Source organism: Plectropomus leopardus, chromosome 14 (assembly GCF_008729295.1).
Source record: "Plectropomus leopardus isolate mb chromosome 14, YSFRI_Pleo_2.0, whole genome shotgun sequence".
NCBI classification, from domain to species: Eukaryota; Metazoa; Chordata; class Actinopteri; order Perciformes; family Serranidae; genus Plectropomus; species Plectropomus leopardus.
Genome location: NC_056476.1, coordinates 22,819,060 through 22,832,265, shown reverse-complemented (window position 1 = coordinate 22,832,265; position 13,206 = coordinate 22,819,060). Strand labels below are relative to the sequence as shown.

The 13,206-nt window shown below is 38.5% G+C and overlaps 1 protein-coding gene across 2 annotated transcripts in view; it reads right to left on the bottom strand.

Annotated features, from left to right (window-relative positions):
* The window catches only part of rock2a (rho-associated, coiled-coil containing protein kinase 2a), a 47,406-nt gene that overhangs the window by 13,540 nt on the left and 20,660 nt on the right, over positions 1-13,206 (bottom strand). For both annotated transcript variants that reach the window (XM_042501397.1, XM_042501398.1), the window contains exons 4-16: positions 12,369-12,506; positions 11,724-11,984; positions 10,346-10,490; positions 10,029-10,167; positions 8,969-9,060; positions 8,587-8,746; positions 8,423-8,477; positions 6,598-6,686; positions 6,458-6,506; positions 5,898-6,033; positions 4,618-4,709; positions 3,124-3,370; positions 1,241-1,347 (exon numbers count right to left, since the gene is read on the bottom strand). In XM_042501397.1, the coding sequence (XP_042357331.1) occupies positions 1,241-1,347; positions 3,124-3,370; positions 4,618-4,709; positions 5,898-6,033; positions 6,458-6,506; positions 6,598-6,686; positions 8,423-8,477; positions 8,587-8,746; positions 8,969-9,060; positions 10,029-10,167; positions 10,346-10,490; positions 11,724-11,984; positions 12,369-12,506 (1,710 nt within the window). The remainder of the gene's footprint in view (positions 1-1,240; positions 1,348-3,123; positions 3,371-4,617; positions 4,710-5,897; positions 6,034-6,457; positions 6,507-6,597; positions 6,687-8,422; positions 8,478-8,586; positions 8,747-8,968; positions 9,061-10,028; positions 10,168-10,345; positions 10,491-11,723; positions 11,985-12,368; positions 12,507-13,206) is intronic.

Genomic DNA, 13,206 nt, shown 5'->3' with positions numbered 1-13,206 from the left:
CAAAAGATAAACACAATGAAACCCTGAGAGCAAAACCTAGCTACCAACCACACACACAATAACATAACAGTTTGATGCTAAATGCTGCACTCTCTCAACTTCAGACTTCCTGCAGCAGAATACAGCTCTGAGGAGGCACACTTAATCAACATAATCTGAAATCATTATCAACGAATTAAAGCGCTGAGTGAAACTAACCATCCGTATAGTCAATCTTCTTCTCTAAAGTCCTTAAAGCTTCATGATCAATATGCCCTTTGAATTATTTCATCAAGCAAATTGACCTCACCAGTTGATCTGTGTAAGTACTTGGAAATAAACAATTTTATAAAGATTGAGGCCATTAAGTTACCTGTAATCAGAAACTTATTTGTAATAGTCAGTTGTGCTATTATCTGTTGTATAATAATCTGTCTTTAAACCTGTCATACTGGCCGCCTCTTAGAACAGTTAGTAGATTATTTATCTGTCCTCTGTTGCGTTGCTCCCACTGCAGAAAAACTATGTCATGTAAGTGTTTAACATTGACACTGGTTAACTCATACACATTATGTTGATTTCAATGTTGCAGTTCAAGATATCTGAAATAAACCCCAGGTATTCATATGACAACAGAGCTTCTCAATACCAAATACTGAGGAAGGTTGTAAATACTAAAAGGTTAGTATTAGTATTTGAAATATGTATGTTCCAGCGTTTCACTTGACTTCTTGGGCAAGTGGGACAGAAGTCTCTTTGCAGTAGTCAATTTCTACTTGCCTATATAATAGCCATTATCATGTTTTATTTATTAGTGGTTATCAAATAATAATAATAATAATCAAATAAGTTAAGTTAATTGTCATGAAAAACATACATCCTCCAACACCACCTAGCTAAAATCCTGTTTCCAGTAAAATTTAAATGCTTGTTATCACCTCAGCTCATAAACTTTTACCTGCTGATGCCAAACCAGTACTGCTTGCGCATGTGCAACTCTTAACAGAGATGAGAGGGAAGCAGTATGGCTCACTCCTGAGCACCTTCCATCATCAGCACCAGGAAAAAACAATTTTTTCAATTCTTTTCACCACTTACCAGATCAAGCAAGTAGGTTGTTAGATTTACTACGTAGATGTGGCGTTTTACTTGCACCAGGAAATCAGGCAATCCTTATTGTTAAACCCTGTGCTCATAAAGAACATAGTTCATAGAGGTTTAAAAGAAAAAAAGTCATCTTGAGTCTGATTTCCTGGTTTACCTTCTCCAAATCGGTGTGTTTTTCTTGAAGCTGTCTCTTCTCAGTCTCAGTTTTGGACAGAGTCTGTCTCTGCTGACGTGCCTCCTCCTCCAGGCCAGAGATTCGTCCTGCAAGAAAAAACAGAGAGATTCCTCAAAGAAGAAGCATGTTTCAAAGGGAATATAAAACTACCCCCAAAATATGTTCATAACATACAACATACTGTGTATGCTTTGAAGGTGGCTGCCAGGCTGACAACCAGGTATCAGCCTTTGGCTGCCAAAAGCGAGAATATAGGTACCATTTTTAATCACCTTATATTTTAAGTAAATAAGGAACTATGCAGTTACACGTCAGCTTAATACCAAAAATGTGACATAAAAGAAAGTTTAAAAGCTTTACTTCACTGAAGCTTCTGTCGAAAGCTACAGAAATTAAATATGCTGTCACACTTCATTTCATGGAGAGTTATCTACAGATTATGTGAACAATATCATAACACACAACAAAATTCCATGACTTAACCAAAACTTTCAATAATTTTTACTAATTCAATTACTTTTCCAGGTTTTCCATGACTGAGGGAACCCTGCCACTTTTATTTGTTTAAAGGTGGTTGCATATGAGCCAGCCGAGGGCCAATTGTTTGCCAGTTGCTCAAAATGGTTGCCAGCTGTAGCTTGGCAGCTGCTACTGTTAAGCCAAACACAAACCAGCAAGATTAAATGCATACATTGATCTGTGGCCAGCAAGACTGGAACAGTAATGGGTGTTGCTTTTTATCAGCAACACCATGTGCCACAATTTGTTAATATGCATAAACACAACACCATGCTTAAAGAAAGGAATCAGCAGAAAGCAATATTTTACTTATGAATATTTAAGTGAATGCTATTCCTCAAATATCCCAGTTAACTGGAGAAAATACTGCAGATTCATTCATGTTGTGCTACACTGATTAATTTGTAAGCGCACATGTGGTCACTGCATGTCAAAAAAGCCATAAAGGAAGTAAGCTGACACGTTCATATGTTGATACAAATAGAGAGACTGAGCAGAAAGCTGAGTGTGTGAACTGCGCTGTGTTTGCTCAGAGTATGACCTCACCTCAATTAGCGCAATCAGATATAAGCTTTTATATGACGGTTTAAAACAGCCTGAGTTCTGCCTCAATCAGATTAAGGTTAAATTATCAGCCCTGATGTTAACAAAGTGCCTTGTACAGTTAGACAAACTCAGTTTGCTGCTGCTGCACACTGACCGGCTGCTAAGTTGACACTGGCTGTTGTTTTATTCAAGGACAGAGAGAGGTGAGATTATTTTCTTACTTTCAATACTGAGATTTGTTCAACCAGTGTGACAAACAGGGCTTAAGCCTTGTATCTCTAAATATCAGATGTATTTGTTCTTGTTTGGATCAAGGCCACTGTGGCTCTGCAAAGCACCTCCAGACAAAGCTGCCCTGATAAAAACTCTTGCAAATACATTCAAATCAACCTCTCTCACACACACAAACACAGATAGTGAACGTGTTGTTTGCTTAATGGATTCTGACTACAATCATGTTGCACTGCAAACTCCTTATTAATGCCTGAAAATCCTCTTTGCTGCTCTCTATATGGGAGTGTCGCATTACTCTTGCCTGCCTTGCTGCCCCGGTAAATCTGCCATGTAAGCTGCTGGGCAGACACAAGTGGCTGAAATACCACATTTTTATCCAAGGCGTGTAATTGGATTTCCGACTCATAAAAATACAGGTTACTACTGGCTATCAGTAACTCCTTAAGGTAGACCAAAATTGCATTTCACTCACTACTATCACACCACATTGTTTATAAATAGATCTACACAAAACTAAACTTAGTCCAATCTTAAATTGTTTACAATGTGTGTGTGTTACCCACCCATCAGGTCGCTGATGGTCTCCGAGCCCTGGCTGTGCTCCCTCCTTTCCGCCTCCAGCGTGGCTTGCAGGCCGATACACTCCTTCTCCAGGCTCAGCTTGCTACGCTCCAGCAGGCAGCATTTGTCCTGCAGCTCGCGCACATTGGCCTCGAGCTGCTGCAGCTGCTTGCTGTTCTCCGTCTGGGCTTTGCGGAGCCTCGTCGCCGCCTCTGACTCGGCCCGCAGCAACGTGTTGGCTTCTTCCAGCTGATGGAGACAACAGCAGAAAAGTTTCAGAACTTTCATTTGGTTATTTATCTCTTTTCTTATTTATTAACTGTTACAGTATTTCCTCCTGCGTCTAGTTACATATAAACTTAATATCTGAATACACTATTTTGAAAAAAAGACATACAGGCTTAGTGTTGTTTATAATACACAATTTAGTTTTCTCTACTTAGAGACATTTCATCACCTTAGAATTATAAGGTTACATCTGACATGTTTGTCAAAACTGAGTTAATCATATATTCTTTTTCTGTGACAATTTATTAACATTATGTGAGGTGAGGTTTTGTTGTTGTTTTTTTAAGGTTTTGACTTTTTTATTTTGGAAACATAGAGGTTCAGATAGAACAGATAGAACCTTACATTTTTTTAGGTGGCGATATTCCTAAAATATATTTCTGTCCATATCAAGGCTTTAATTAAATCTCCCAAGGAGGTCATGTTTTCAGTTTGGTTCGGTTTGTTTGTTTGTTGGTTTATCAGCATGATTACAGAAAAACTACAGGCCTGATTTGCATGAAACTAAAAAAGGTGTAGTGTGGACCAAGGAAGAATGTATTAAATTTTGGAGAGGATCCAAATTACAGGGGAAATACAAAAATAATTTTTCAAGTTCGTTAACTTGCAAAATAGGGCATTTGGTCTTGTTGGAATAAATTAAATATATCTTAAAATCCAGTAGATGGTATTAAAGATCAATAGTGACAAAAAATTACATGGCCATTGTAGAAATACAGTAAGTTTTTGTTTTGATTCTATTTCACAATCCTCATTCGCAGGTTACAATAATGCTCTGGGGCAGCCTAAACAAGTAGATGCTCAAACTTTATACAGAAGGCAGTCATTATGGAGCACTTGTTCTCATAGTTTTAAAATATATCTTTACATACAGTGCAAAGTGTTGCGCTTGCAGATTTGCATATAATTGTAAACTGGACTGTTGGCCTCGGCAGAAATCTGCACTCTCCGACAGCTCTTCTGGTTCCATAGTGCCCCCTTTGTTTTGAGAACTATAGTGTACTGCAACACAGTGGTTGTAATTTCACAACTTTTGATAATACGTAAAATGAATTTAACCTCTCAGTTTTATAATATTTGACATTTGTTAATACATTGGATGACGGTGGCTTATAACAGTCATTAGCTTTTCTTATCGGTTGAGCAGATGGTTTTTCAGACATTACACTTCAGTGGCCACAGACGAGATGTAACGCTCAGTGACCGACCTGTTTCTGCAGGTGAATGTTCTTCTCATTTGAAATGTGGGAATTCTGGTTTCTCCTCTTCATGTCATCCAGCTGGTCTCGAAGGCTGTTGACTGCAAGGACACAGACCAATGTTTCATGGTGGATTTCAAAATACTTGACAACAATACTCAAGTATTAATCCTTTTTTACTCACTGAAGAATTTGGGTGTCACAGAACAGAGCAACAGTTACGTAAAAATGTGATGAGTACTATTGTGCAAATTATACAACATGCACAAAGCAAGGCAAGAGAACAGGCCTACAGACTTGTGTTTCCACACCGCTTAAAAAATCTGTTTGACCAGGTGATGGCAGTAATGTCCACATTATATCAGTCTGTCTGTAAACTTTCCATCAAAACTCCTCAAGAGATTTAGTAAATGCATACAGGAAGCTGTCAAACATAAGATTTTATTGGATTCCATAACTGCATTAAACAAACAAACTCTATGAAAACTTGACACCAAAAAGAATTAGTGCCACTGTGTGTGTTGACTTGATAGCTTTTGAAAATTGTGATAGCACATACTTGCTATTTCTTAAATAAACTTATTGCAAGTAAAAGGGAATTTAAATGAATATTATGTCATAAAATTCTCATACTCATTTGAAAATAACTGCAAGAATGGCTGTTCTTGGCTTCCTAGTTTAAAACATTTAAATCAATAAAATATTGATTGAATTTATCATTCTGTTCTCCCCTCCGTTATATTTAAGTCCTTTTCAAGGACCAAGTCAAAAAATGTCAGATTTTCAAGGTATTCTTGGACTTATATTTCTGAATGTCAAATTCAAGCTCTTCTAGCACCTGAAGCCCCTTTTATGAACTTTGAACAAATTAAATGAAATAAGTAAAAAATATAATAGTTGTCAACTGTTAAATCGATTGCCAACTAATTTAATAATAGCTTAATTGGTTTTGAGTAGTTTTTTAAAGAGAAAAAAGTCAAAATTCTCTGATTTCATCATCTTGAATGTATATATTTTCTGGCTTCTTTACTTCTCTATAACAGTAAACTGAATATCTTTGGGTTGTGGATAAAACGAGACATTTGAGGACGTCATCATGGGCTTTTGGAAATAAAGATCGACAACTTTTTTTTTTACCATTTTCGACCATTTTACAGACCAAACGACTGATCAATTAATCAAGAAAATAATGGACAGATTAATTAACAAAAATGTAACTAAAATAATCATTAGTTACAGCCCTAATATCTAATATGTGTGTGATAAAATGTATACGTGTCTCATGTAACCTTCGTTCTCCAGGCAGCGCTTCCTGTCGGCCTCGCTCTCGGCCTTGCGGAGGCTCTCCAGGCTCTTGTGCTGCAGCAGCGCTTTCTCTCTCTCCAGCTGCCTCAGACTCGACTCCAGATTCTTTCTGCTGCTCACCTAAAAACCAATCATTAAATACTTTGTTCAACATCTCCTATAGGGCTGGTTTCACGGGGCTGCGATTCTATAACTCGCTTTATGAGAAATGATTCCTGAGAATTCAATCGGGGCTCGACACAAATCCGATCCCAATAGACGTTTAATGCAGCTATTAGAATTCGGCTAACGGCGACACATTGGCATTCAACCGAAACATGGTCAAGTGAAAAGTGAGAAATTATTATTCTGACTTGAATAGTTTTTGAAAAAGGCCATAAAAAAGGGTGAAAAAGATGGAACTAGAGTGAGCCCAGAGGGGGAAACCGGGTCATTGCACCAGCAAATATTAAAAGTAGGACAGAGCCAAAAATATGCAAGTGATCTCCAACACTAACAGGTGTCTGACTGTGTTTTCACTGTTGTTTCAGGGAGATTAGCTTACCTCTTCCTCAAGTTCTTTGGAGATTTTGTCTAGACGGCTTGTGGCAGCTCTGCAAAAAGAAAACAGGACAATGTTTGCACGAGTTGTAACGGTGATGATCAAGCTACTGTTGTTAAGTCATATTTGCACAGCTCCTGTACCTGTGTTTGTGCTCTAGATCACTTTTGGCCTGCTTCTCGTTATTCAGCTGAATCTCCAGCTGACGTAGTTTCTTCTGTTGTGCTGCTGACTGTGGAGAGAAAACAACCAATCAAACATGTCCCAGTGACGAATCAAAATGCTCAAGTTTAGTGACCCTTACTGCATGTCATCCATCTTTCCTGTGACTCTACTGTGTCATGCAATGAAGCAATTAACACAACTGACACTCTCAGGACTGTGTGACTGTAAATCTGCATCAACTCAAGGTTTTGGCAACGTGGGGGCAACATAACAAGCTGTAAACACAACATTGATATATCATCACTTTTTAAGTTGATACAGAGTACTTGTTTTTGAATAATTATTTATTTAAAATAAGATACTGAATATAAGTCCAATATTCCTTTTAGGTCTGTTTTGGTCTCCACTAACTCCTGAGTGAAACTTTTGTCTCTTTAGTTGCTAAATATTTCAATATGGTCACCAGGTTGTTGTTGTTGATGTAACCACTGATGAGAGCTGTGGGAGTTATCTGAAAGACTTAATTTGCGGACTGTAAACCAAAAGAAAGATGCTGAGACACTGTGCAGCTGAGAAGACAACCAGAAATGGGATCGAATTCTTTGGGTGTTTGCCACTATGACTGACCCCTTCACATGTAACTGTACTTCTGTTTTGACTTGAACAATAAAGATACGCTCTTCCAAACATCCCATAATAGAAAGGATTCTAGACATGACAAAAGAAAACTACTACGGGAGCAATGTGTAGGATTAAGTGGCATCTGTCAGGGAGGACTGCAGATCCCAACTAGCTGAAACTTCTACTGGTTAGAATTCCTTCAATATTTATTGTTCAGGTAGTTTTTACCAGAAGCCAAATTATCTGCAGAGGTCTTTTCCTCTCCAAAACAAACAGACTAGGTTTTCTCCAAAACAAATAGAGCAAATGAGTAAAACCTGTAAAAATTATAAATGAAGCAGTTTCACTTTCCGACGCTGCCCGTTGAAGAGAGGCTGCTAACTATGCTAAAATGCAAAATGGCCCAATCTAGAGCCAGTGTTTGGTTTGTCTGTTCTGGGCTACTGTAGAAACATGGCAGTGCATCACTGTGATCTCCATAGACGACGACCCGCTTCCTATGTAGACATAAACAGATTGTTCCAAGGTACCAAAAACAAAATGATTCTTATCTTCAGGTGATTTTACACCAAGGTAAACATACTATTATATTCATTATATCCAATTTCTGCCAATACATCCCCCTAAATCATACAAACTGGAGCTTTAACCCACAAAATAACTATAATGTTTTTTTTGCACTTACTTATTGCTGATTTTTTGCAGAGCTCAGAGCTTTAAGAAAGAATATAAATGTTAAAGACCCCATACCTCATACTATTAACAAAGCCAGTTATCCAGTGGCAGTGTATCAACAGGGAGTGTTAAATTGGGCCTTTGTTGTCTTCCTCCAAGTTGATTGATTAGGCGGCTCAATTAGGACTAAAGTCAATAAGAGATTAGCTTTTAGGTCAGCCACTTACACTAATAGCTGCTTAAGTATTTCTGTGTGACTAAGAACATTGAAATTCCAACAAAGTCCACATAAATCATGGGATCAGAGAAATAAATCCTTTTCTGAGTCATTTCCATCATAATCCTTAACATCTTACGGTGTGAAGCTGGATTGATCACAATGTCAACAGGCCTGTGTGCTCATGTAAAATTACGACTGACTTATTCATTTCTTGTGACGTGTTGGGTGGACAGTAATAGTGGAGTTACTCAAGGTGCAGTTGTTTGTGCAGAAGTGAAAGAACCCACCTCTCCTTTTAAATTATCGTGAGCCACTGAGGTATTGTTGGAAGCATTTAGTAACCTGAAGAGAGGAAACGGACAAAATCAACACAAAGTTGAGATCACAGCCAAGAACAAATCTCTCTGAGTGCTGAAATTATAAGATACAGCTAGAAAAACAGATGACTTACTGGTCTTCTTTGAAATAAGTAAATCCAACAAAGGGTAACTGGTTTCCAACAAAGGCCTTAGGTGTGGGGAAAGTTTCTACATCGCCTTTGTCATCTTCAATCTCATCAAAGTTACTGGTGTCTATGTCACTGCTCAGCTCTGGGACCACAGGGGCAACCGCTGAGGAAGGAGTAAGAGGGAGAGAAAGGAAAAAGGTGTGAATTGCTGGAAAAAGGAAGTGCTGTGTAAACAAAACTTTGGGTTTCAGTCTAATAAATCATTCTGTCTTGTACTCTGATCCTGCTGCAGTTCTAAACAACTCTACTTCTGAGTTTGAGTTGCGTAAAAGGTGCATTTGATATGCCCAGGTGAAGCTGCTTGTTGAACTGTAGAGATACTAACTGTCTCTGATGGTGTCGAATGTCCACTGGTCGTTCTTGAAGAAAGGATGCCGCTTGATTTCCTCAACGCCGTTTCTGCCCAATCGCACCTCCCTCAAAACAAAGAGAGTGAATGAGTTGTGGAGCAATGACTAAATGCTTACTTTATCTTAGTTCAAGAGGCAAACATGACCTATTGATACATATTCTTCTGTGAGAGTCATTAGAAGTGAAAACAGGAAAGGGATAGTTTGCATTTTTTCAAGTAGTATGTGGTTGTTGTCCATAGTCAGTGTATTACATTCTGTAGATGACAGTCTGCACACACCCAATTTGGAGAAGCAGACTTGAGTCCAACATGAATGCAAAGAAATGCACTGCAAGAAAAGTTATTTTAGGCACCAAAAAAAAGTACAACCAGAAAAAAATATTCATCAATTTAAGTGTACACTATATTTAGAGCAATTTCCCCATCTGCGCTCTCGTCAAAGCCACCAGACTCCACTGACAAAAACAGTAATTTTACATCGCTGAACACAGGAGCTGCTGGTCTACTGCTGCCTGATCAGTTAGTTTGTTTGTGTCATTGTTTGACTCTGGCCAATCTGAACCAACTCTTTAAAATACCAAAGTCACACAATATACAAATAAAATAACTTTTAGAGGCAGAAGTAGACCGAAGATCATTTTGTTGCTGCAAATCACTCTCTGACATTAAGGTGAAGCAGTGAAAATATTGTCAATATAGCGTTTTTAGGTGGGACTTTTTTTAGGTGGCTAAAATATGTTTTGTTGCTGACCCCTCCGCAGCAGTAAATTGCTTAGCTTCCGCGTCTGACTCCAGCAGGCATCTCTACACGATGGACTGTGACACCATACAACCCCACTTCTAAAAATCTGAACTATCCCTTTAAAGCCAGCTTTAAAGCATCACAAAGTAAACCAGTGCTAAACAAAAGTGTGCAGCATCAACATGTTATATAACATCTGAGTACTGCTCCACATAAAAGTAACCCTGTGCCCCAGTCTGGCGTCATCACCAGCAACACTTTAATTATGTGTGAGACTATATCTCTTCCTACCTGTCAGTCAGGAAGGCACAGATGATATTCTTGGCATCTTTTGAGATCTCAACATCATCAGGGAAGTTGAGGGAGTTTTTGTGGTCCATGATTTTACTGTAGGTACCAACCAGAGAGTCGGCATAGAACGGTGTGTCACCTAACAGAAATTAAGAGTAAGTTAGCGTCAATAAACCGCACTTGAATATTGGAATCAGCAGTTGTTTCTTGTACTGAGATGATTTTAACATAGCATTTAAAGTGCAAGACTAGAAATAAAATCTCTTACTATGCAAATATATCACTTGTTTTGTAAACGTCATTATATGTTCACTGACCAACAAGCATTTCGAAGATGAAGACCCCTACAGACCACCAGTCACACTCTCTCCCATAATACCCGTCTCCTCCCTGGGACTTCAGCACCTCCGGCGAGATGTAGTCTGGAGTCCCAACAGCTGTATCACAGTGCACCATGCCGGTCTGCAACAGAAATCTAGGAATCAATATCCTTTAAAATCTTGACATTATAGCATTTTTGTGGACAACTTTAAAGGGACAGTTTAACCCCAAATCAAAAATACATATTTTTTCTCTTACCTGTAGTGCTAATTATCATTTTAAAGTGTTCTGGTTTGAGCTGCATTGTGTAGGAAATATTGGTCGTACAGATGTCTGCATTCTCTCCTAAATAAAGGAACTAGATGGCACTCGGCTTGTAGTGCTCAAAGCACCAAAAAAATACATCTGAAAAACTCAACAGCAATGTCTCTTTTCCAGAAATCATGACCTGATTACTCAAGATAATCCACAGACCTTGTTATGAGCACTTCCTGTGTAGGAATCATTTTCTTTCTATCAAACTACACCCATCAACCATATCACTGCGCAGAGGGAAGCGTACATCTACTGCTAGCTCACCTAGCACCAGTGAGCTAGCTAATGTCACAGCTCAGCCGAGGAAGGTGCCATTAATGTTTATATCGCAAGCTGTCACAAGCCTGTCGTTCATGAGGAGATGCACGCCTCCTTCTATTTGATGATATGGTAGAAGTTGAAACAAACAAAAAAAAACTACATGAAACTGCTCATGACAATATCTGTGGATTATCTTGAGTAACCGGGTCTTGATTTTTGGAAAGGAACAGTGATGTTGAGTTTTTCAAATGTTTTTTGGCACTTTGAGCACCAAAAGCTGAGTGCCATCTAGTTCCATCATATTGCAGAGAAAGCAGACATCTCCACAGCAGATATCTCCAATACTCGGCAACTCAGACCAATACAATCTCTACTGATAAATAGCGAACTGTCCCTTTAAGTCAATTGCAACATATTAATTTAAATACACCAGTTTATGAGATGTGTCAGAAGAAACTAAAGTTTGCTCTCTGACTGAATAATCCAACGGTCTAAAATCTCAAATGCATCTAAGTTCTAGAAGAGCTGATTTAAGTCCTGAGCAATAATGAACTTGATACAAGTTTGTCATGCTCACGATGAGAATTCAAAAACGTTACATTACAGCTTTACCATCAAGATGCTTTCAGTCTTTACAGCTTTATCGCCTACACACTGTTAAGTTTACCGGAATTTGTGGGACTAACGAATTGTGATTTATATTGGTGTCTATAAACTGTGGATCACATCTCAACAGCACTGTGTTATCTGCATTTTTTCTTATAGTATCAGTGGTTTCATTGATGGGATTCAACTCACAGAGTCCATCTTCATGCATGTGCCAAAGTCGGCCAGCTTGAGGTGTCCGAGTCTGTCCAGCAGCATGTTGTCGGGCTTGACGTCCCGATGGATGAAGCCCATGGAGTGAATGGCGTCCAGGGCCATCACCACTTCTGCTGTGTAGAACTTGGCCCATTTCTCCGGCACATCGTAGGTGCTGGTGAGGTTGACCAGGTCACCTCCTGGCATGTACTCCATCACCATGTAGAGGTAGTGCTCATCTTGGAAAGCACAGCATAACTGAACGACCCAAACACAAGCTAACATTACTAGAGGTAGCTATACTGGTATAGGTGACACACCAAGAGATGAAAACCAGCACCAATCTGTTTGCCACAGCTGTGTGTATTTCTGTAACACTACTACATTGTCTGAATAACTGAGAATGAAGAATGTCTTGTAAAATGTAACAGTATGCACAAAAAAAAAATTTATACTTTGTTTTAAAAATTTTAAAAAAAGAATAAAAAAATGGCATTATATAGCATTATCACCAAAGAGGGAACAATGCAGAAACACTTCTAGTAAAAAACTAAGCTGTCTTCTGTCTTTTGAACTTTGAATATAACTGTAAAAGCACTAGTAATAATAATCAGGCGCTGAGCAGTGAACTAAATGTCATACCTGCACAACCCAGGGACTGTTGGCAAAGGCCATGATGTCCCTCTCTTCCCAGAAGAAAGCTGAGTCTGAACGCTTGATCATCTCAAACTTGCTCAGTAGCTTCATGGCGTAGACCTTCTGAGAGGCTTTGTGCCGAACCTGCATGGCAGCGATAACCAGTTAATCACAGTTGAAAGACAGAGCAGAGAATATGAGCTTGAGTCTAAACTTTATTCTCGGGGTGTCTACAGGTATCAGACACTTTAATGCTTTTCACAAGACCTTTTCAAGATATTTGAGGGCCAAATTTTAGACTGATTTTTGGACAAATCATTGTTTTCTTTTTAAATATTGTAAGTTTTATGTGCAGAGGTAGGTTTTATCTAGGGGCATGGTCATTAGAGTGAGTTGGGTTAATTTACATTTTGCCAGCAGTTAAATGCAAGTCGTATAAAGTAAGAAGACAGTATTATGTTAAATAGTAATGTGGTCTTTGACTTATTTTCACAAAAAGAAATGAAAAGATTTAAATATAAAATCAGATGAAATGTTTTCTGTCAATTAAGACCCCACAAATTCATATTTAGGACTATTTAATGCCTTTAAAGGACCTAAATTTATAAACTTCATTCTGAGAGACCTTTTAAGGACACTGTCACACTAATTTTGAGCCACATTTTGGCCAAATGGTGACTTACAGGTTACACAAAACTGTAAACTGCATATAATCATTGATTGCCTCGAAATATCAGTTAGTTCCATCATAACCGATGTTTCCAGATTATGAGCAGCTTTAGGGTGATTTACAAATGGTATTCACCTCAGAGGCTTTGACTAGAACAACAGTGTTGGAACTGCA